At 35.3% G+C, this 26354-nt stretch overlaps 1 protein-coding gene and 1 long non-coding RNA gene across 2 annotated transcripts in view; one reads left to right on the top strand and one right to left on the bottom strand.

The window, feature by feature from the left end:
- The window catches only part of LOC141378763 (uncharacterized), a 28383-nt gene extending 22290 nt beyond the window's left edge, over positions 1 to 6093 (bottom strand). Inside the window, exon 1 of the long non-coding RNA XR_012394092.1 lies at positions 5877 to 6093. This is a non-coding gene — a long non-coding RNA (uncharacterized lncRNA). The remainder of the gene's footprint in view (positions 1 to 5876) is intronic.
- A 752-nt stretch (positions 6094 to 6845) lies between these two features.
- Positions 6846 to 26354, top strand: part of dmxl2 (Dmx-like 2) — a gene marked incomplete at its 3' end in the record, with an annotated part of 117798 nt that continues 98289 nt past the window's right edge. Inside the window, 1 exon segment of the mRNA NM_001302235.1 lies at positions 6846 to 6932. Coding sequence (NP_001289164.1) covers positions 6846 to 6932 — 87 coding nt within the window.

Below are 26354 nucleotides of genomic sequence, written 5' to 3'. Positions count from 1 at the left end.
ATTAATTGAGAAACCAAACCAGACATAGGTGAACACAATCAATTACCAATGAGTAACCAGGGGAAACATGACCTGAAGCTCTTTTCACATGCTATCAGAAGCTTTCCTCCATTTTGTGATTATGTAATAGTAGAATTTACTGCAAGCAATTGCCACAATTGTCGCAGATTTAGATTGTTATAATACAAATTGCGTTATACAGATGAAGTCAGAATTATTAGACCCCCTCTGATTTTTTCTTTTTTTAAATATTTCCCAAATGATGTTTACCAGAGCAAGGAAATTTTTACAGTATGTTTGATAATATTTTTTCTTCTAGAGAAAGTCTTGTTTTTTTTATTTTGGCTAGAAAACATTTTAAAGTCAAAATTATTAGCCCCTTTAAGCTTAAATTTATCCCGATAGTCTACAGAACAAACCATCGTTATACAATAACTTGCCTAATCACCCTAACCTGCCTACACTGCAAAAAATGCTATTCTTGTTTAGATTTTTTGTCTTGTTTCTAGTCTAAATATCTAAAATTTCTCATATCAAGAAGAATTTTCTTGACGAGCAAAACATATTGTCTTGTTTTGAGAAATAATATGCCAATATTAAATGAGTTTTTCCTTAAAACAAGCAAAATAATCTGCCAATGGGGTAAGCAAATTAATCTTGTTTTTTCTTTTGACGTAAGATTATTTTGCTTACCCCATTGGCAGATTATTTTGCTTGTTTTAAGGAAAAACTCACTTAATATTGGCATATTATTTCTCAAAACAAGAAAATATGTTGTGCTTGTGTAGAAAATTCTTCTTGATTTAGGAATTTTTAGATATTTGGACTAGAAACAAGACAAAAAATGTAAGTAAGAAAAGCATTTTTTGCAGTGTAGTTAACCTAGTTAAGCCTTTAAATGTCACTTTAAGCTGTATAGAAGTGTCTTAAAAAACATCTAGTAAAATATTATTTACTGTCATCATGGCAAAGATAAAATAAATCAGTTATTAGAGGTAAGTTATTAAAACTACTATGTTTAGAAATGTTGAAAAAAATCTCTCCATCAAACAGAAATGGGGGAAAAAATAAACAGGGGGGCTAATAATTCTGACTTACACTGTATTTTTGACAATATTTTCGAGAAAAAAAAATTGAGTAGTATTTTAAACATAACCCATTTTCTCTGTTCACTTTATCTTATGTTTTCAGATCATCCTAACATGCCTCTTTATGATTTTAAAGACATCCCATGTCGCTGTCACACAAACATTAGCCATTCATTTCAATTCGACATCTGTAAAAGTTCTGAAGTAAACTGATTTTCTGCATTGAATGGGCTCAATAAAGACTTCAGAAGATGAAAACTGTGCTTTTTCACACAAATACAGCCTGAAGTGCAACATGGCATTTACCAGCAATGGATTGTGAATAAGAATATAATTTAAAAGGAGAGAATGAGACGCTTATAAAATACTGCCATACCAGAGGACAAATGTGTGTGTGTGTGTGTGAGTGTGTAAAGGAATCCCCTGTGTCAAAAGACCAAGGGTGATGTTTGCTGTTGGCTGTAGCACATGACTGTCACTTCCTGTTAGTGTCATCCCAATGATTATATACTGTAAAACACACAGATCTACACGAGCTCACACATAAACATACAGCGCATCAGAACAGCCGATTTTCACACATCTATAAATAAGCTGCATTGGTGTTAAAACAATGTCCGTGTGTTGAACGATTGGTAAAATCTGATAATCCTTTATCATACAAGCTACTAGCAAACTAAGCTACATTCTTGCATTTGCAGATCCATTCACATCTTCCTGCACATCCCCACAAGTCAATGTTCAACCCAGATAAGCTATGGGTATAGTAGCTGTTTGGGCAGTGGAGTTTACGAGAGAGGATGTTTTGTTCGTGAGTGACCTCTGAACATACAATCTGGGACGCACACATGCAGACCACATGATCATGAGCCCCTGGTCAGTGAATCAGTAAAGACTGGACAAGTGTGTGTGTGTGGGTGTGTGTGTGTGATGCTCTAGCCTTTGCTGCAGGTGTTTTCCTGTCAGTGCATATGGACATTTACACAAAGCACAGATCAGAGACGGTTCCTATTAAAACCTGCTTAGTCACCGTGATGTCTTGTGTAACAAGTTTTTAATTAAATAAAATGAATATCATTTTGGGGGAAAAATTACACATTTGTTGTTATTGTTCTCATTCTCAATAATCAAAAAAGTCAAATACACTTATTACATATTTTGAATCATATAATATTTTGAATATCATACTATGGCAAGCCGTTTTGACATTTAATCTATAACCCGCACTAGTATCTATTTTCATGTTACTAGTGCTTATTTTTTAGATATCTTTTCCATTAAGTACAAGAACTTACTCATTAGATACTAGTGCTTATTTATTAGATACTAGTGCATATTGTTTAGATACTAGTGGTTTTTAAAAATATACTAGTGCTGATTTATTAGAGTTATTTTTATTAGATACTAGTGCTTATTTATTAGATACTAGTGCTTATTCTTTGGATGCTAGTGCCTATTCTTTAAACACTAGTGCTGACTCATTAGATACTAGTTCATTTTATTAGATACTAGTACTTACTCATTAGATACTAGTGCCTATTCTTTAGATACTAGTGTGTATTCTTTAGATACTAGTGGTTTTTAAAAATATAGACTCATTAGATACTAGTTATTTTTATTAGATTCTAGTACTTACTCATTCGATACTAGTGCTTATTGGTTAGATACTAGTGGCTATTCTTTATATACTAGAGGTTTTTAAAAATATACTAGCACTTACTCATTAGATACTAGTGCTTATTAGATATTAGTGCCTATTGTTTAGATACTAGTGCTTATTATTTAGATGCCTAATCTTTAGATAATAGTGCTTATTATTTAGATGCCTATTCTTTAGACAATAGTGCTTATTATTTAGATACTAGTGCATATTTTTCAAAAGAAAAAAAAAACCTTCACACATCCATTCCAAAACACAGGTAAATTGTGACACAATTAACCAGAAATAACCTAAGCTTTAGCATTCATGCAGCTGCTTTGTTCTAGAGACATCCAAAGGCAGAATCGCGAACCACAGCTAAATGTTGACACATTTGACTACATTACAAATTGTGTGGATGGATAGGTGTTGTACAACTTCGATGAAAACATACGGAGGAACAATTTCGCATGTCGAGATGTACATTATATGTGTGTGTGGTGTCGCTCACACTTTACGTGCACACGTGTCAAGCAACTGAAGCAGAGCTTAAAGGTAAACAAACAGCGGTTTATCATAAGTATTTTATTGATAATTTTTTACGCCGTTGGCATTACGAAGGAACATAGAAACGTTATGACTAACATCTAGCAGCTGAATGTGTCTGGAAAAATATTCAAAAGCTTTTATTTTCACAAAAAGCACAGATGTGAATGCGTCCAAATGTTTTCCTTTTGCGTCCACACAGAGCAGCATTACGCAGGTTATTGTAATGTTACGACTTCTCTTCTTTCCGGAAAATTGCCAGAACGAATTTACCATTATTTTCAAAAAGAGCCTGGTTACACATGACCCCTTTCTGGAAAATTGCCGGTAGTTTTCCAGAAAGGCCTGTATGTGTAAAAAGGGCTAATGTCAGGGACTAACAGGGATTATAAATGTTGTTGTTTAAAATCAAAAATATAATAAAACTTTAACTGTGAAATATTATAATTCAAAACAGTTTTCTTGTTGAATGTAGTTTAATATGTATTTATTCCCATGATTTAAAGCTGAACATCATTGCTCCTGTCTCCATGTACATGATCCTACAGAAAATATTTTAATAATTGACAATCTGCTGCTCAAGAAAAAATAATTATTTTTCATTCATTTTATTTTTGGCTTAGTCCCTTTATTAATCTGGGGTCGCCACAACGGAATGAACCGCCAACTTATCCAGCATATGTTTTACGCAGTGGATGCCCTTCCAGCTGCAACCCATCACTGGGAAATATTATATTATTATTATTATTATTATTATTTCCCCAGTGATGGGTCTGTGATCCGCTGCGTAAAACATATGCTGGAAAAGTTGGTGGTTCATTCCGCTGTGTCGACCCTAGATTAATAAAGATACTAAACCAAATATAAAATTAATAAATGAATGAATAATAATATTATATTATTATTACTATAATATTATTATTATTACTATATTATCATTATTTATTATTATTATTATTATTATTGTTATTGTTATTATTATTGTCAGTGTTAAAAACAGTTGGGCTGCTTTCTATTTAAAAAAAGAAAAGAAAAAGAACTGGGACAGGAACATTTAAAAAAAAATGTATTGATACTTCAAACGTATTAGTAATGTATTTACTTTTGTTCAAAGAAAAGACTTCTTCAAAACAATTTTAAAAATTCATCTCATATTTGAGTTCTGATGTGGATTTTTACTTGGTACCATTTTTAATTGATCATTTGAGCCAAGTGGGATACTGAGTGTTAAATAATGTTGTGAATTTCATATAAAAAATCTCATTTACTAATGTTACTTTGCCATGTTTAATTGTAATATTGAACATGTATTTTTAATGGTATATATGGGCGCTACAAGATAACCTAAATATTTTATTATATTATACAGTTGAAGTCAGAATTATTAAACCTTCTGAATTATTAGCTTCCCTGTTTATTTTTTCTCAATTTCTGTTTAACATAAAGATTTTTTTTCAACACATTTCTAAACTTAATAATTTTAATAACTCATTTCTAGTAATTGATTTATTTTATCTTTGCCATGATGACAATGCAGAATATTTGACTAGATATTTTTCAAGATACTTTTATACAGCTTAAAATGACATTTAAAGGCTTAACTAGGTTCATTAGTTGAACTAGGCAGGTTATGGTAATTAGGTAAGTTATTGTATAATGATGGTTGGTTCTGTAGATTATTGAAAAAAATAGCTTAAAGGGGCTAATAATTTTGACTTTAAAATATATATATTTTTTAATTAAAAACTGTTTTTATTCTAGCTGAAATAAAACAAATAAGACTTTCTCCAGAAGAAAAAAATATTATCAGACATACTGTGAACATTTCCTTGGTCTGTTAAACATCATTTGGGAAATATTTAAAAAAGAAAACAATATCAAAGGGGGGCTAATAATTCTGATTTCAACTGTATATTGTTTTGGATGTCAAATAATATGGCATGGAATGTAGGCTATTACATCTACTACTATTATTAACTGCTTATGTGATTATTAATACCACTTCTCTTTAGCATCTTTACGAGTTTGTTGTAGGTCTGTCCACCATTTGTAAGTGCATTTGAATTAAAGTATATGCTAAATTAATAAATGTAGAAATAATATGTATTTTAAATAGCCTATCATATATTGTTGAGATCCATCAAACAATCGCTGTCAAAATTTACTGTTATCTATAAAGACTGTCAGCTATTTTTTTATGACTGTGATTTGCCATATGTGTTCTAAGAAGTAAAGTAGGCTAATGTAATTTATGTAGGAAATGTAGCCTAATAAAGCAGCATATGTTAATAATTCTAATTCCTGTAACGTCATTTACTATTCCTAATGTTTTATAAAGAATGCCATGTAATAGCATATATTACAATGCCATATAATGTTGTGAATGGCATGTATTATTATGAATGTCACGTAGACTGAAATGCTATGGGGATAGACAGCGAAACATACGCCATTTTATAATTTGGGAATGCAGTTTACTATTACACTAACAGCTTATGTTTTCAATGTATGGACTGTCAATGGTGTACATGCCGTGTAACATTATGAACGAACGTCATGTAATATTATGAATGTCATGTAATATGTTTTCAGACCACACCAACCTGGCGCGTGGAGGGGTGTTGGGATTCCCTACGCGTGAATAGCTGTAGCGCTGAATGTAAATAAGGCGTCAAGTCCTCCAGGACTGTGTGAAATCCTACCCAATAATTGAATGTCTTTATTATTCACCTGATCCCCGTGTGATCTTTATTGAACGGGACGCACCGAACACCCCCGCATTTCTCCTTCCTCACCCTCGCCGCTCACCGATCAATGACCGCGTGCAGCAGACGCGTCATGCTCGTGCGCGCGCCAGGAAAACATGGAAGCGCTTTAAAGGCCCTAGATGTAGACACACTAGAACGACACATTCAAACTGAAATGGCTCATGAATCCGGTGTTTGTGTTCCGTCCTCAGCAATTTTATAATGAGTTCAACCACTTTTTAAAGACACACTTAAGTGAAAACTACTTTTGTGATTGTAATATAGCGCTTGTAAAATAATAGAAATCAATGAATGTACATTCTCATATATAAATAGTATATATATATATATATATATATATATATATATATATATATATATATATATATAATTACATTATTATTAATATTATTACTATTATTAAGCCAACCAAAAAACTGGCATCTAGTTTTGTAGTACATCTACATTCTAGCTGTCATGAGGTCGCGCGCACGAGAAGCACGAGCGTCGCTGCGGTGATCGTGCCGCGCGCTCCAGTCTCAGCAGCAGCAGCAGCAGCGGGAGGAGAAACGTATAATCCGCTCGTTAATGTTGACAGCGACGTGACACGAGCGAATTTAACCGGTCTGTTCAGGAAACGGGACACCGTGACACATATTTGAGCAGAGCCCGTGTGACTTTAACCGCACGGGGTGTTTAGAGACGGATGAGCGGCTGCCAGGCCGGACGCGGGCGGATGGGATTCCCGGTCTAGATGGAGAGAAACCGAGCGGGCGGAGAAGCGTCGCTGCTGTAAATAATTCAACATCGGCGTGATCAACAAAAATGCATCTGCACCAGGTGCTGACGGGGGCCGTTAACCCAGGGGACTGCTGCTACTCCGTGGGAAGCGTCAACGACGTCCCGTTCACGGTGGGTGAGAAATCTAAACCTGCGCTTATTTTACGCTTGTACGTGATCGATGTTCAAGCGTGATGCGTGTGCATGCAACATCATCATCATCATCACCATCACCATCATCATCATCTCCACCATCATCATCCTCACGATGCGTGTTTAGGTTCAGTGTGCCATCTGTCATCCTCAAGGTTATCTCTGCGTTGTGTGTGTGCGTTTGTGTGTGTCCCTGCATAGATCAGGAGTGCACTGCGCGCACACACACTCCTTCGGTGTCTCTATCTATGCAAACTCTAATATGCACGATTGCATGACATGACGTGCAATGCTCATTCAAGATGATGATGATGATGGTGGTGGTGCAAGGCGCATGAAGAGTAATGTAACATCTTCATCTTACAACCTTAGTTTACTAGAAAGTATCTAGACAGCATCAGATCACGATGCCCAAAATGCTGCCTATGGAGGTTGTGTAGGTTGCGATCTAGGTTATGACACACTGCCATTGTGGTTGGATGTTGAGCCCATCAGCTGTGCACACAATGACGTCACGAGTACAGTCGACAGGCCAGAGTCTAGTGTGTAGACCTAATCTCTGTATGCTGTGCCCCATAAATGAACGTTAATTCAATCTTTATTTGAAGTAATACCACAAAAAATAGGTTTAGATCTCTGTAATTCATTTTATAGTTTTATAACCAAACATATTAAGGTGTATAATGCTGACATTTTTACATGATGAATGAAAAGTGCACCTAGATAGTTTGTAATGTAGACTAGTGTGAACATTAAACTGGCAATGGATATTCAAATGTGAAGCCTGCGTGTGTGTGAATGAATAGAGCTGTTTTGTTTACTACACATGCTCAAGCGCACTTGTTCATGGTGTGTTTAGCATTTGACCTCTCACTTTATGAGGACAGGAACGCATTAACTTCACCTCAAGAGACGCAACATGCATCAGAAAATACGGACAGCATTGCAGAATCCATCATAAAACACAATTCAACACATTTTAGAAAGCATATATTTGTATTAAGACTGCACGATATACGGTAGGAACAATCCGACATTGAGATATTTTGTTTAGCTGCGATGTGAATATAATTACACCAGGTGATTTGAATAGCTCTTTTATGGAATAATATCACTGTCATAAATAATTTTGTACGTAAGTAAAATTCGCATCTATAATTATAAAACCTTAAAGGAAAACGGAGTGTACCAAAATCTGCGATTAGAACAGACACAGATACACGTTTTCTTTGTTTGTATACGACTGATGAATTTGCGATAGGTATACTTTACAAACACGAAATAGGTTAAAACATAATGTTTTTTAAAACTTTAAATGAATAATAGTAATAATAATTTCAGGAAAGAAATACACAAAATCTCTGCAAAAATGCTTTTATTACTATTACACACATCTAAAAATGCTTAAAGAAGAAGCAATTTTTAGACAAGCAAAAATACTGTAAGATACTTGTAAGAAATAATATGGCAAAATTAAGCGATTTTGCTTTTGACATAGATCATTTTTTTCCAGTACTGGATTGCAGCTATAAGAAAAAACATATGCCGGAATAGTTCAACAATATATCGTTTCAGCATCGATATCACAATGTGCACATTCGCAATTGTCACATCACAAGATATGCAATATAGAGTCTGAATTATAGTGGACCAAGAGCTACAGAGTTGTATTTTATTTCTGTATTTATATGGAATCTATATGATTTATGCAAAAAAAAAAAAAAAAAAAAAAAAAATATATATATATATATATATATATATATATATATATATATATATATATATATAGAATAGAATATTTTTGTCTTGCTTCTTCTCCCAATGTTTAGATTTCAAAGTAAAAACATGATTATTACTTACCCCACTGGCAGACAATTTTACTTGTTTAAAGGAAAAACTCTGAATTTTGACTTCTTTATTCTGAAGTTGAAAACAGAACAGTATTTTTTACTTGATCTAAGAATATTTAGGTATTTGGATTAGAAATGAGACAAAGCAAAAGAAGAAATGCATGCTTTGCATTGTGATTATTTAATTTCTGTACCTGAAATCCGTGAGACTCCCCAGAAAACTGTCAAATAGTGCTATTCAAACTATCTTGTGAAACTGTATTCATATCGCAGAAAAATAAAATATTGCTATATCAAATTGCAGTGCAGCTCTAGTTAGGTGGTTCATTTTGCTGTGATAATCAGGTACTAAGCTGACATACAAATGAATGAATAAATATGATTGTTTTGCTTGTTTGAAGACAAAAACTCACTTAATTTTGACATATTATTTCTTAAAACAAGACTTTGTTTTTTCTCTGTCTAGAAAACGCTTCTTCATTTAAGAATTTTTACATATTTGGGCTAAAAATAAGACAAATCTATGTAAGGAAAGCATTGGTTTGCAGTGATGGAAGTAACAGGATGCTTGCTTTGCATGACATGCATTGGATGTAGCTGCATTTGAATGATCAGATGACCATATACATTACGGCTGCACGATATTGGAAAAAATGGACGTTGCAATATTTTATTTTTCTGCGATATACTTTATCTAAGACTTTATCCGTCTTTCGGATGAGACGTTAAACCGAGGTCCTGACTCCCTGTGGTCATTAAAAATCCCATGGCACTTCTCGTGAAAGAGCAGGGGTGTAACCCCGGTGTCCTGGCCAAAGTCCCTCTATCGGCCCTTACGATTATGGCCTCCCATTCATCCCCTTCCACCGAATTGGCTCTATCACTATCTCTCCACTCCACCAATAGCTGGTGTGTGGTGAGCGCACTGGCGCCGTTGTCCTGTGGCAGCCGTCGCATCATCCAAGTGGATGCTGCACACTGGTGGTGGTGTGGAGGGACCCCCCCCCCCCCCCCCCAATAATTGTGAAGCGCTTTGGGTGTATGGCCATACACAATAAATGCGCTATATAAATACACATTACATTACATCTACAATTTCACTAAATGATTGAATAGCACTATTTGAAAAGGATGTATAGTCAAACTTTATTTTAAGGTTCAATTCTCGCCATTAGCAAGCCATTACCTTTGACAAGGGCCAGGCGGAATTTGCAGACACTTTTCGCTATTTCTGCGCAGAATTTTGTTGAAAATCCGTGGTTTTATGTGGAATGCTTTTAAGAGTATCATAACTAAAACCTTAATGAATGATGAAAAGTAATTAAACAAAAAAAGTAACACCTTTTTAACTTGTATTTATTGTCTACAATGCAAATCCAATTAGATCCATTTTATTTGGTAAACAAAGCAAGTGTCTCATATAATATATCTACTAAAAGACAGAAAATATCACTTTACAAACTATATTGTAAATAAATCATAAATATTTTCATATTCGTCAATTACATATCTGAAAATTAATTTATAAACTGAATAAATACAAATTTACACACATTTACACAAGTAAATAAACAGAATCAATGATGGGCTTTAAATCAGCGGAATTCTGCACGCGCAGATTCCGTGTGGGCCTAGTTATGACTTTTGCTTCAATATACTCCTAATTTGCTCCTTAATAGATATTAAGGTAGTTAAGGTTTTGGGTTAGCGATGTAGAAAAAGATCATACATAATATAGTTTATAAGTAGCCTACTAGTAAGCAGCCAATATCTCAATATGCATGCTAATAAGCAATAATGAAAATTTGTCCCTAAAGTGCTATCAAATGTGTTCATTTTGATTGATTTGGATGATTCTGTAGGGCAGTGAATCATGCATAAAATATAAAAAGTAAATGTGAGTATAGATTTTGCAACAAAGCAAAGATAAAAGTAAACAGTGCATGCATTATGGTTTGGTATGTAAATATAATAATTACATGCATATTGCATATCTATGCGATGTGACTATTGCGGATGTGTATATTGAGATATCGATGCTAAATCAATACAGTTCAAGTCAGAATTATAAGCCCTCTGTTTTTTTTTTTTTTTCCCAATTTCTGTTTAACGGAGAGAAGATTTTTTTGAACACATTTCTAAACATAATAGTTTTAATAACTCATTTCTAATAACTGATTTATTGTACCTTTGCCATGATGACAGTACAAAATATTTTACTAGATATTTTTCAATAAACTTCTATACAGCTTAATAGGGGGCCTAATATTTTATGACTTCAACTGGATGTACTGTACTTTCTATTAATTAGCTTTTTTTTTAATAAAAAGGCAGAAATGTGATTCAGCAAACTGTTTGGCAGCTCTCCTCTCACACCATTTCAATTATCATGGCCATCATTAAAGACTGCAGTGATCAGTGCTTGCTTGTACATTACTGGCTTCTCCTAAATATCTGCTGTTAAACTATGTAGATGCTGATAAAGCAATCAGGCTTTGTCTTTTTAAGGTGAGGTGCACTTTGATTTGTCATAACGGCGGCTTCCAAACATAGGAAAAGAGAAGTGAAACGTGCCCTATTATCTGAAAATGTATCTGTGGTTTAACAGCGTTTCTCCATCAGAAAGTCCACACACACATGCTTTCACATGATTAGGTCAGTTTGGAGTGTTTAGGAGAGCAGTTTCTCTTTGGAAATGTTTGTCGTTGTCAGCTTGCGCAATAGCTGTGTTTTGGACTTGTATATGTTGTGGGGGGGGGGGGGGTGGGGGTGCTGGGGGATGTGCTGTAAATTCTTGGTGTAGAGTGAAACTTGTTGTCAAGGCTTTTGCTTTTAAGGTCTGCTGTTGTGCAACACCATATATTACACCCTCACCCTTTCATATTGTATATTTTCAGTGAGGCTGCATGCAGTAAACTGTTATATAGTGAAATATTGCTCTTTAAAAGAACATATTTTACAATATAATGTATTTCTTATGATTTCATGAGATATTATGCATTTTCATTGGCCACTTTCACTATTCAGTCTCATATTTTTATTTTAAAATAAATCTAAAATGCTTAATTTTCATTTTGATGGTCAATTATTATTAATGATTGGTAGTAATTTTGAAGCCTTTTCTGTCTAAATTATTGAAACCATCTGTTCGTTCGGAAATCTTTTATAATTGTAATATATTATAATTAGGACTGTGCAATATGATGATATATATCATATTGACAAAATAAAAAGTCTATAGTTTCATATTATGCTCAATTGTTTATTAGACAATTTTAAACTATTGTTTATCGTTTATTAGGTGCCGCAAAATACATCGTTTACGGTAATACTTTTTTATCATTTGGAGGAGCGCTATATTATTCCACTAAATGCAGAAATGAGAATAATAAGTAATAATAAGTACAATGTTTACTTTTAGCATATTGTTTAGCAATATTTTATGTTGGGCCTGTAATTGTTAGTTTTTAAAAGTTTCATATTTCATTAATATGTTTTTTTTTAATTCTATCTTGAACGTGCCCTGTTGTTCTAAATACAGTAATGCTGCGTTCACACCAGACATGGAACGCGCGTCAAGCGCGAGTGATTTACATGTTAAGTCAATGCAAACACGCGAATAGACATCCTGCGGCGCGATACGCGTGAATGGCGCAGCGCGAATGACGAGAATTGCGCGGTGCGCATGGCATGAATGGCATGGCGCGAATTGAGCATTTTGCGCGTTTCGCGCGAATCACTCGAGTTCAAAAATCTGAACTTCAGCGGACATTCGCGCCGCATTAACCAATCAGGAGCTTGCTCTTGTGGGGGCGTGATTGTCACGTATCGCCTGTTGTCGGTGTCCCAGGGGAAATCGCCCAGCAGACACCGACAAGAAGTTCATCAAACTGGGCTGGGCTCAGTCAGAAGCACTGCTAAAAACCTCCATCAGCCAGGTTCAGTTTCTGGAGGAGTCTATGAGCTTAAAGAGCTGGATGCACCTCTGAAAGGATCTAGTGGACTCAGACACGGCTCTAAACGTATGGACGCTGTTTATCATCCTTCATAAAGCACATAAACACTGTTATTTTCTTCATAAAATCCATGTTAGCCCTTTAGCTGTGAAGCTAAGGTCACGGGGCAGCCCTGCCCATCACGCGAATCAGCGTCTGTTCTGAAGTGAATTTGACACGCAAATGAAGTGAGGTTTGACGCGCGAATGAAGCGGGGTTTGACGCGCGAATGAAGCGAGTAACCTCAAATGTTCACGCGGCTATTTATGCGCGAATAGCGTGATTTCTAAGCACGATTTAGATCGACTTAGAAAATAATTTATCTTTTTAATAATAATTTGATCAGTTTTAGTTTGAAATTGAGGCGGAGCGGTGGCGCAGAAGGTAGTGCTGTTGCCTCACAGCAAGAAGGTCGCTGCCTCAGTTCGAGCCTCGGCTGGGTCAGTTGGCATTTCTGTGTAAAGCTTGCATGTTCTGCTTTCATTCGCGTAATGCAAATGTTTGTCATGTCACCCAGCCCAATTTTAATGCATTAGTAAATAAAAGTATTTTTATCAAGTTTTTTTAATTAATCCCTTTTATCAATTTCTACAAAATAATTAAGCACCAACATCAGTAAGAATAAAACAAGGTTGGATTCATTTACTCCAGCACTTGACTACTGCTGCTTGGGGATAAATGACAAATTAAAATCTGGTCTTAAAATCGTTCACATATAATCGTTCTGCAGCGTCCACTATAAAAAATACAGGGTTTCACGCAATCGATTTGTGTTGGGGAAACATGAAAGGAATTAAGTTAACTTGCTAGTCTTCACTAATTTAAGTATATTGAACATATTAAGCAATTAAGTTTTCTCAAAAACCACAAGAATTGCGTTGTTTCAGGTCATTTTAAATAAGTAGTTTGAACAAACAGCAAACATTTTTTTATTTTTTTGATTATTAGACTCTAAATTATTCATCGGTGTTGGACATCACTGAGGAAGGCTTTGTGCCGAAACGTCTGTTTGTCTGTTATCACCCGTAAAATGTAAGAAAAAGTAAGAATAAAAACAGTATGAAGCAATTGAGTGCGAATCATTACCTTCTTTTGAATAATAGTAACGATCAGATTAACGCACCAAACCAAAGAAGTAACTAAAAAAAAACGCAAGCGCGCAGGACAAACTTCAGTAACTCTGCATCGGTGTTGGACATGACATAAATTAAGCTGGATTTGATTAATCACACTGTCAGTTTTGGCTAAGAAAAGTTCCCGAATTAGCATGTTTTAAATCCATTGTATTATCGCAGCAGTAGAGTAAAGAAGCTTTGGACGACTCAGCATTAGGTTTGTGAAAGCTGTCAATCTCGCTCTCTGGGTGTCAATGCTTTTGGCTTCCTGCTTACCGCATCATTGTCAAGCTTGCACATGATACTGCAAAGAAGGAACTCTTTTTGTTTATCATTTCAGTTTCTGTCTTGCAGGAAAGAGTGGTGTTTGGGGCTTGTGTAGTGTGCGTTCTGTAGGAATGCTAGCTGTCATTAGACATGGCATAAAAATACACCCCAGCCTAGCGCGTCTGAATATGTTACGGTCACACACAGACTTTACTTAAGGCTGACACTCTCTCTTCCAATCCCGCAGATGCTTCATCCCCGCAGGCCTGCTGGGATCATTAGCCAGCAGGAGGCCTTTTGGGTTTTATTTGGGTGCTGTAACCTCACTGGAATATGATTACATCAACCGTTGTAACATTTGAGATCATGCTTGAATTATAAAATGTGCAGAATGCTTTGCCCGGACATGTTTATCACTGAACTGCTGACGCGTCTCATAACAAGCACTCGTGCTTCCGGGATCTTCCGGGATGAAGATAAGCAGTGCTATTGTTGTCTGTGGTCTATTAAAGGGCTAGTTCACTCAAGCATTAGAGGGATAGGTCAATCAAAAGTTATTTACTCACCCTTTGCTTGTTTCAAGCAGGTTTGGATAGCTTTCTTATGTGAAAAACAATGGACGATTTTTATTAAGAAAGCCTGAAACCTGTACACCATTGACATTTGTAGTTTTAGTTTATTATTATAGATGTCATAATGTGGTTAGTAGGGTTGGGTAGATAGATGATGCCATCGTCAATCGCCGATGGTCGATAGACATCACAATGCTGAGCCGGCATCGCGATCCTCCGCCCTGCCCCTATTGGAGCAATCCACTCACGAAAAATACACACTCAGGCCCCGTTTACATTAGTACTTCTTTTATTTTAGAACAAAAACAATCCACGTCCACACTAGCATTTCATTTAGCATTTCTGAAAAAACCTCTTTCCACACTATACCACTGAAAACGCACATCCCATGACCACACACACTGTCATGAGCTGCAGCGTACATACGCATCTGAGCTCCAGCAGTCAGCGGGTGCTTTGAGCACAAAACCCCCGAGAGCAGTGCACATCAGACAGTTTATCAAGGATGCATCGCTGGATCGCGTCTCACTGTAGTTGATATTTAATCAATCTTGTCTCTATCTAATGACTCTTTGGTCTTTTGAATCTATCAGGTAACGTGTCACAGTGTCGGTACACTGCTTCATTTTTTCGCTTTCACGCTTGTACTTAGTGATTTTAGCGAAAACCTCAGATACTGTTGGTTGGTTGCTGATGGTTGTGCACCTTTTTTACCAACCAAGTTTGTCGACGCTATTATAACGACACTGATCACTCTGCCTATTCATGCCAGAGTCCCGCAAAAAAAGTGATTGACGGGTGGGGATTTGTGTGTAACTTATCTTTATTTATTTGGTTATGAGTAAAACAAAGACCATGCTAGTCAGGTAGTTGAAAGGGTAGGCTACAAATAATAAATTTATTATATGAATAAATTAATTATTCATAAATAATAAATTCACCGCCGCCCATGATGACGATGTCATCGTCCATCGCGGTATTTTACATTAGACATCGTATGATGCCAAATTGGTCGACATCGCCCAACCCTAGTGGTTAGAGTTTAAATAGCTTTCAAAATATTGTGAAAATATCTTCTTTAGTGTTCAACGGAGGGAAGAAAAGTCTTGAAACTACACAAGGACATGTAAATGGTGAGCAAATTTTCTTTTTTTTGGCAAACTATCCCTTTAAAAACTATTCAAAAGTAATTTATTACTCTCCCTCATGCCATCTAAAAGCAAAATACTTTTATTCTTTAAAGCACAAATTAAGGCATTTGAAATGAATGAATGTGAATTGAGAGGCCTAATCTAGTCTCTTTTCATCATATAATTTACACATTCACACATTATAATCATTGGTCACCAAACAGTGCTTACAGATTTAGTCACAGAAGTTGCTTTCTTGATGCTTGCTTTCTCAGTCATACCAAATGCTCTTATTATATTATATTATATGATATTATATGATATTATATTATATTATATTATATTATATTATATTATATTATATTATATTATATTATATTATATTATATTATATTATATTATATATTACTATATATTATATTATATTATATTATTTATTATTATATATTATTATATATTACTATATATTACCATATATTATATTATATTTTATTATATTATATTATATTATATTATATTATATTATATTATATTATATTAAATTATATTATATTATATTATATTATATATTATATTATATTATATTATATTATATTATATTATATTTAATCATTTCCCAGTGTTGGGTTGCTGCTGGAAGGGCATCCCCTGCGTAAAACATATTGGGTAAGTTGTTGGTTCATTCCGCTGTGGCGACCCCAGATTAATAAAGAGACTAAGCAAAAAAGAAAATAAATGAATGATTATTATAAAAATTCTGTAAAAATTATAATATAATAAATGTTTAATAAATTGTAGTATATTTATTATGAGTTTGATCCTGAACTTGTTCTTCTGTTAGTGAATTTAAATTGTTTCAGGGAGTGTCCTTGTACATGAGATTACTAATTTGCATAATACACGCCCACACAAGCTCCATATAAGGGCTTTCCTCAAACTAAAACTAAAAAAATTTCAAAGTCAAATTACAAATTAAGAAGAGACCACAAAAGAATTTTAACATTAATGAAGGTTTTTATGTTAGATATGGAATAGGCACTGCTTTTTTGTTGAGACTTTTCAAATTAGAAAAGTAAAATATGCTTAGTCGCTTTTTCTGCAGAGTTAACTTCCAGCTGCAGGCGTATAGAGCGCTACGTCAAAAAACGATGCGTAACCGGCGAACACACAAGACTAGTGTAGGGCACATGAATACTGTGCAAAACCCTTGATACCAATAGAACACTACTTTAAAAAGATGCCTCTCATCGCAAAATAATGCATTCGGTGTGATTGGGGCTTGAACTGCCATTCATAACTTTCAGGGAACATATCTGTCCACTTTCTAAAGATGCAGTCACAGTTGGCATGCCTCCAAAGACAAGGTGCGACACAATAATTATCTTTTATATCTGTGTTTCTCAACCACATTCCTGGAGAACCACCAGCTCTGCACATTTTCCATGTCTCCTTAAACAAACACATTGGATTCAGATCATCAGCTCATTAGCAGAGACTGAAAGACCTTTAATGGGTGTGACTGACAAAAGCGACATGCAAAACATGCAGTGTTGGTGGTCCTCTGGGAATGTGGTTGAGAAACTGATTTATATAATGATAGAGCAGGTGATTGTTGTTTATTCTGTAATATACATTTTTAATGCCTAGTTACTTTTCATTCACACTTTAAATAACATATCTAAATATATGTAGGTTTTTTTTTTGTAATTGATTATAATGCCCTAGATGTTTAGGTGTGCATATAAATATGCTAATGTTATGAAAGCATAGTCATTGTTCTTAAAAATAGTATCATGAGATAAAATCACTTACCAAACCTGTCTTTACAAGATGGAATACGGTCTTTCGTTTTTACTTTTAGTTTGGCTTGTTGATTCCAGGAAGAGTTGAGCAGAAGCATAGGTCAAATTGTTTCCCAAATGTTTTCATTTTCCATAGATGATGCATAATCAGAAGAAAAGTACCCCCTATATACAGTTGAAGTCAAATATATATATATATATATATATACTTTTTTTATTTTTTATTTTTTTGCTGTAGAATTAGAATGTTATACACTCAGCGGCCACTTTATTATGTACACCTTGCTAGCACCAGCTTGGACCCTCTTTTGCCTTTAGAACTGCCTTAATTCTTTGTGGCATAGACTCAAAAAGGCACTGTAAATATTCCTCAGAGATTTCGGTCCATATTGATATGATGGCATAATGCTGCAGATTTGTCGGCTGCAAATCCATGATGCGAGTCTCCCATTTCACCACATCTCAAAGGTGCTCTATTGGATTGAGATCTGGTGACTGTGTAGGACATTTGAGTAAAGTGAACTCATTGTTACATTCAAGAAATCAGTCTGAGATGATTCACGCTTTATGACATGGCGCATTATCCTACTGGAAGTAGCCATCAGAAGATAGGCACACTGTGGTCATAAAGAAATTGACATGGTCAGCAACAATACTTAGGTAGTCTGTGGTGTTAATACAATGCTCAATTGGTGCTAATGGGCCCAAAGTGTGCCAAGAAAATATCCCCCACACCATTACACGACCACCACCAGCCTGAACCGTTGATACAAGGCAGGATGGATCCATGTTTTTATGTTGTTGATGCCATATTCAGACCCTACTATCCTATGTCACAGCAGACATGTTGTGTGTTCAGAGTACCTCGGTTGTAACGAGTGTTTTTTTGAGTTACTGTTGCCTGTCTATCGGCTCAACCTAGTCTGGCCATTCTCCTCTGACCTCTGGCATCAACAAGGCACTTCTGCCCATATAACTGACGCTCTGTGGATATTTTCTCTTTTTTTGGACCTTTCTCTGTAAACTCTGGACAGGTGTACCTAATAAAGTGGCCGGTGAGTGTACAATGACTTGCATAATTACCTTGGCAAATACCTTGCCTAGTTTACCTAAATTTAAAGTCTTTAAATGTCACTTTAAGCTGAATACTAGTGTCTTGAAAAATATCTAGTCAAATATTTTGCAATGTCTTCATGGCAAAGATAACAGAAATCAGTTATTAGAAATTATAAAGTAACGTTTATAAAATAAAGGTATGGTAAAAACAAACATATGGCACAACATCAATAATAATATTATGTGTAGGTCTACTGGTTTCTATACATAATTCTATTCTACTTTTAATAATTATGATGTTGAATTATTATGTTTGAGATATATGTTTGCAATCTGTCATATTAGACAATTTTATTCACTGGTAAAATCAGACATTTGCCATTAGATGATTATATTCAGATTATATTCAACAATATATAGGCTGGAGTAGTTATACTGACATTGCAAACATTCATTTTCATGCACAACTGTGTGTTCCCTATAAAAGAAAAAAATATATCGAATGCTTGTCATAATGATAACGCTATACTGCGATATGATCATTTAAATGAAGTGCACACTTTCGGTTTCATTTTGACTGCTAAATGCTGTTCATGCTTCGCGCGGGGCTCCCAAACGATCACTCTGTGCCACAAACTGAATATTATTTACAACTGTATTACCTGTTACTGTATTACCTGTTATGTGTGTGTGTGTGTGTGTGTGTGTATGTGTGTATATATATATATATATATACATATATATATATATATATATATATATATATATATATATATATATATATACAYATATATATATATATATATATATATATATATATATATATATATATATATATATATATATATATATATATATATATATATATATATACATACATACATACATACATACATACATATATACATACATACATACATATATATATATATATATATATATATATATATATATATATATATATATATATTATAATGAATTTTGCATGCTTCGATGTTTTAAGCTGGGGATATTCTATTAACCACTCGCTGTGTAGCTGGTGTTGGTGATAGTTTATCTGCTCTTGTTTGTATACTGATGAGCTATCTGAGCTCAGTATAGGGTGTAGCAAAGCTGATACTTTACAAATGAAGGTCTCTTAGTACTTTAACAGTGCTAGTATGTCAGTAGTCACTCACCATATTGCAGCAGACTAGCCCTTTATGAGCTTAAAGCGTTCAGCGGGACTAGTCTTGATCCCCAAAGGGTATTACAATCACTGCACACATGGCGGATCACTAGTGCTGACAGGCACGCAGAGCTGAATCAGGCAGGAGGAGTCCAGTTGTCTTCTCCCAGAGGATCATGTTCTCTCAGATTGATGAATGATGTCTTGCTCGAGTCGCGTTCAGTCTCTCAGTGCAGAGGGACATTAGTGATAGTTTGTTGTGCTGAACACACACACACACACACACACACACACACACACACACACACACACACACACTCACTCATGCATGCAGCACACCCACACTCACTAACACAAACACAAATTCATGCTCACTCACTCACTCACTCACTCACTCACTCACTCACTCACTCACTCACTCACTCACTCACTCACTCACTCACTCACTCACACCCTAACATGCACACGTATTCATACTCACTCACTCTCACACTCACTCATTCGCTCACACACAGACTCGCTCATTTACTCGCACACAAATTCACTCATTCACTTAAGCACGTGCGAGCAGCACACACATACACACTTATTCACAAATACATTCATATTTACACAGTCACACAGACTCATTCGCTTATTCACTCACACACCCATGCACGTACACACACATACTCACACATAGACTCATTCATTAACTCACACTCACTCACAATCATTGTGATCATTCACAGTCGCACATGAACACACTCACAGTTTACACAGAGAAAGACACACTTATTTACACACACACACACAAACACGTTCATACTCACTCACACACCTCTATCTCCGTCTCTGCTGCGTCAGATAAACAGCACAGTGACAGACATGAAGGAAGCAGACCTCACATAACGTTTGTGAGAAGTACTACTGTAGGAACTTCACCAATGGTTAGTTTATGTATGTGTTGGGGATTTAATTCAAGCCTTTCTGCAACGATGAGTTACACACAATGTTGTTACAAAGTTCATGCACACACACACAGCGGACGCACACATACACACATCTCACGTGTTAAACTTTGCATTGGTTTTGCATGGCAAATGTGACAGGATGCACGTTAATATACACTGCTTTATCGACATATTTTGTATAATGTACAAAAAAAACCTGATTTAACGTTCACAAACTGAGATTGAAGTGTTGTCTTTTAGAATTGTTTAAGAATTGACATGCGGCTGTGGTGATAAAGGCGGTAAAATTGCTGTAATTCATTACAAACATGTACTGTTTTAAAAACTTTTAAACTTGTAAAACTCATTCTTGATCATATTTGATGATGATTGATGATCACATAGAGCTGAACAGATCTTTTTATCCCGGTTGCCTTTGCGCACGTCCTGTCTTGTTGATATGATTATATGCGTTACTACTGAGACATGTTAATACGGTCAATTTTTTAATGATTTTAAAGCTGAAAATGAGTCCTGTTCTCTTGATGATGTGGCTGCGCATCAGGCCAGGATGAATGACCTAAAGTAGGCAAATATGTAAATTTGGAGGGCGTGGCCCGTGAGTCTTGTCACAGTTTGTTTTGTCTTCTGATTGGCCTATGATCCACTGGGGAAATTACACTCATGGAAATTACATGAGAACTTGGAAACAGTGGTGTCTGAGGCTCACCGTATTCCCATTTCTATATACTGATCTTTTATTATTCTACTATGCCTCGGTGTACCCAGAGTTTCATTATAGGGCACCTATAATAAATAATACATTTGTTATGATTGCAGCAATTTATAATTGTAAAAAAAAAAATAAAATAAAAGAACTGGTTGATGTTAGAATCTTATTGGAATTTTACATTCACACTGCTGATGGTGTGTGCATTTGCCCAGTCGGGTCTATAATGGGAACGAGTGTCATTTTGAGCTTGTTTGCTTTCAGTGCCTCTGTGCTCTCTTCCCATTAATAAGTCATAGAGAGGATGAGAACACAAACACACACAAGCGCACACACACTGCTCAGAACAACAGGTGCAGCTTTTGGGTCTTCAGTCTGGACTGACTAATGCCTTGTGGCAACTTGTAAGTGTGTGTGTGTGTGTGTGTGTGTGTGTGTCTGCATTAACACATTATACTACCACAAAAACAGTCATGCTAAGATATAAACAAGATTTTGTTCAAACTGAATTTAAATGTATGTTATGCACTGTATATTATGTTTTTTTTTTTTTTTTGTATTCTGTCCAGGTTTGTTGTACAGTAATAAAGTTAAAACTTTGCAGAGATGAAGTCTTATTTAAAAATTGGCCTGTTTGTATGTTCTGTGATCAATTTTTATTTTACAGATTGAGCCTTTGAACAATTGATTATTACTTGCTTTTTACTTTAATCAAAGTGTTTGAGAACTAAAGTGTTCATCTCCCTCAAGATAGAACTGCCTGAAACAAGATACCAATAATTCCATTCTTCAGGGCTGGGAGATATCAAATATTTATCATGTTGATGTTGTTAATGTTTCATATCAATCAGTATGATTACCTTTAGATTTTTTATTTTATTTTTTTAAGCCCAGGTAAAAAAAAATGATGTGTTGTTGTAACCCAAAATTGGGTGAGATATGGACAAACAATGGGTAAATCTAAATCTGTAAATACAGTTAAATTAACCCTTGTGTGCTGTTGGGGATGATTTTGAGTCTTAATTTGGCCGCAGCTTTCTTTGTGCTTCACCGAATGGAATGATTTTTGGTAACAAATCTTATTTTGACACATAGTTTGGGAAACGCTTTGAAAACAAAAAAAAAAAAAATTCTAATACACTCTGGGCAAATTGACTACCTTTTGTTATGTTTGTGATTGTTTTTGCTCCATTGACTTCCATAATATCATTTTTTGATTGCAATGCCATGGTAGTGTTGTGTAAGGATGCTATGCAAATCGGGGTAGTTCCAAATGTAGCTTTATTATCAGAATGGTCAATCAGGCAAGGGTCAAATACCAGCATAAACGGTGTAGTAGGCAATCCTGAAGCGAAATCCAAAAAACGGACAAAAGGTTCAGGGCATGCAGGAAAGGGTCAAAGCGCGATAATCAGTTCAAAAGTCAAAAACACTGACAACAGGAAACAAGGAAAACCGCTTTCGTAAGGACAGCAACAGCTTAACAATACTCAGCCCATGTGTGGTGAACAGAGGGGTTTCAATAGTCCAAATAATCAGTGTGAGCAGCTTCAGCTGTGAGTGTAATCAGTCTGGATCTGGGACCGGTTGTGTGTGTGTTTGTGTGTGTGTGTGTGTGTGTGTGTGTGTGTGTGTGTGTGTGTGTGTGTGTGTGTGTGTGTGTGTGTGTGTGTGTGGCATGACTGGGTGTTGCAGTCCATAACATGACAGATTTGTAGTTCCATGAGTGTGAATGTTTTCCAGCGACCTCTGGTGGTTAGCGATCGCTGGTAATCATGACAGGTAGCATATAATTGATTGTTGCTTTGTTTTCCCTGCTGGAAAGGAAATAGGTAAAATGTTAAATTTTGATCATCAGTTGCAGTGCAAAAAGCATAGTTTTTGTCCTCTATAAGCAATTATGTATAGAGTATATAGTGTGTGTGTGTGTGTGTGTGTGTGTGTGTGTGTGTGTGTGTGTGTGTGTGTGTGCGTGTGTGCGTATACCTTTGCACACTTACCAAATAGGCATCTCAGCTCTTAGAACATAGTAAACATGGTAAGTGCATTTATGCGCACACACCATAATCTGCTGTTTTACTGCATAGAACTCCACATAAAAGCCAGAAACATATCTGCACAGACCTATCTAAAGGGTCAATGCTAGCAAATGATGATCAACAGTAAAAATGACACATTTTACCTCTTTCCAACTGGAAAACTACTAAAAATCAAGAATGCATGATTATATGCTGTCTTGGCTTCACAATCAAAAAAAAAAAAATTCATTATAATGGAAGTCAATGGGGCAAAAACAGCCACAAACATAATGAAAGGGTAGCACGTTTGAACAGCACACAAGGGTTAACATAGAAGTTGGTTGATTTGGACAGCACCTTCAACACACTTAATGGCAGCAAATCTTTTGGCACTATATGAGTAATTTCGTGCAAATGTCGACCTTGCCATGAAAAAATTTGAAGTTTCACCAAAATACGGAAACCGTTTCTGGCTTTTTGGGTGAGCAAGTATTTCACAGTTCTTTAGAAATATCCAAAAATGCATCTGTCAATGTTTTCATACTATTCTATTTGATTTACCAAAGTCACACAAGTGGCATTTCACATCTGTCACATCCATAACGGAGAAATGTCACATACATAACGACACTTTTTCATCATAAATGTGAAAATATTAAATAAAATACAATCAATAAGTTTTGTTTTATAGTGAGCCAAGTCTTATCCTTTTATTATTGTTTCTTTCGGGTTATGCAGTTTAACTCACAGAATTTCTACAAAGTATGTTATGTACTGTAAACCAGCAGACTTTTTTTGTCACATCCATAACGCATGTTTATTTTCCTTATTTAAAGTACAAAAATGTTTACAGACTGATATCTTTCTGGTCCCATAACTCTGTGGTCAGTTGTTCTGGAAAATATAAACAAAAGTTTCAATATAATGTTAACATACTTTCTTTGCAAATTTATGTTTTGAGTTTTTACTGCCAATGTCACATCCATAACGCCGGAATTGCTCATATTATTCACATTTTGCGTGAATAATTTCTCAGACTTCTATTAACAGTAAGGGTATGTTGTATGTGGAACCGAGTGTGTGCAGTGGAACAGCGCTAGGAGGAAATTTAACAAAAAAAACAGGATGGATCAGTTAGCTTATTTAGATCATCAACTGGGCACATCTCTGACACATACAGTTGGAGGAGGACTCTCTCTCTCTTTCTTTCTTTCTCTCTCACTCTCTCTCTCTCTCTCTCTCTCTCTCTCACTCAATCTCCGTGTGTGTGTGGTGTGCGTGAATGTCTGTGTGCTGTTTATGTGCATTTCCATGCTCTGTTTATGTCCATAGTGGTGTTAACATTGCATTTTTTTTACCACAGTATTGTAAATTGTCACAACACATTGTGTTTAGATGGCACACAGTATAATTATGCATGTAGATGTACTGTATGCAGGCGTGTAAATATGGCCCTCCTGAGTCATTACACTCGCTGTCTCACTTATGTTTTGACACTCATTGCAACATTTGTGTTGTCTAAAAGCACTTTCACTTGAGCCAGCGTCAACATAGAAATGTCAACGTTTGAAAGCGAACTTTTAACGTAAAATAATAGCAATAGAACTAGAAAATAAGGAAGAGAAAACTGAATTTCCTGTTTGTTTGTTTTTAATGCTTCCCAGTTTACTGTTTGAGAGTTTGCTGTATTCATTTAGTAATAGTTACAAAAATACTATGAGCAATTATCACAATTCAAAATGGCACGCTTGTTTTAATTAATATAATATTCTGTTGAATTATTCTTTTATTTGTTCCTGTGGTGACAGTGAACATTTCTTCAGCCAATGAAGTCATCGGTGACTACGTTTATCAGTAATCAAATGATTTGCTTTAATCTGAAAAAGACAATAGCATGATTAAAGTGTTTACAAAAGTTTTCATGATGCAGTTTTACATGTTATAACACATAATTTGATTAACGTCATTGTGTTACCATGCTTTCCGCATTTCCTATGGAGTTTCATGTAATTTTGGGTGATTTATTTTTAATTTGTCGACTTTGACTGCAGTTTAGCACTTTCACTTTCATTCACGAACATTTCATGCATGCCTTTGTGACAAACAAAATATTAGTTTTGAACATGCACTGGTGGAAGAGTGTTGTTTTAATAGAATTTGATATTGTACGCTGTATATAAAAAAAAAGCTGTGTGTGTAGACTCCTGTCGCAAAATGTGGCGAAAATTCTACACGACGGTAATAGTTTTATTAAGGTGTTTACATGTCTGTACAGCACTTCAATAATGCAACTAAAATCGACATACTCCACATATCTTTATTCGATTTCTATTAAATTTGATTATGACTTTAATCGAATTTAAATTAATTAAAAAATGCTTTTTACATGGTTGAATCTTAATCAGAGTATTTTTCTTATCAGATTATTGGTGTTTCTGTAAATGTACTTGCTAACTATGTTTACATGGACATCATGTCACACATAGGACATGCGTTAGGGCTTCCCCTACCGTAATACACCTAAAACACGTAAAATACGGATTGCCGTAAAACACATCAATGGCAGGCATTTTCTCTCGTTAACTGTAAGAATTTATTAATTTGATGCACATCACAAATCAATTCAGTCACGTCCAGTGGCCGTCATCCTTAAACCAATCTCATCTCCACCTGTCTGTTTTATTGCTCCGTTTGCTCCAACTTTCTTTTGCAGTCTAAAGCACGTCGAATGCACAAAACGGCCAATTCGCGCTACAGGATGTCTAT

This window comes from Danio rerio, chromosome 18 (assembly GCF_049306965.1).
Source record: "Danio rerio strain Tuebingen ecotype United States chromosome 18, GRCz12tu, whole genome shotgun sequence".
Lineage (NCBI taxonomy): Eukaryota > Metazoa > Chordata > Actinopteri > Cypriniformes > Danionidae > Danio > Danio rerio.
This window is presented reverse-complemented; position numbering and strand designations above follow the sequence as displayed.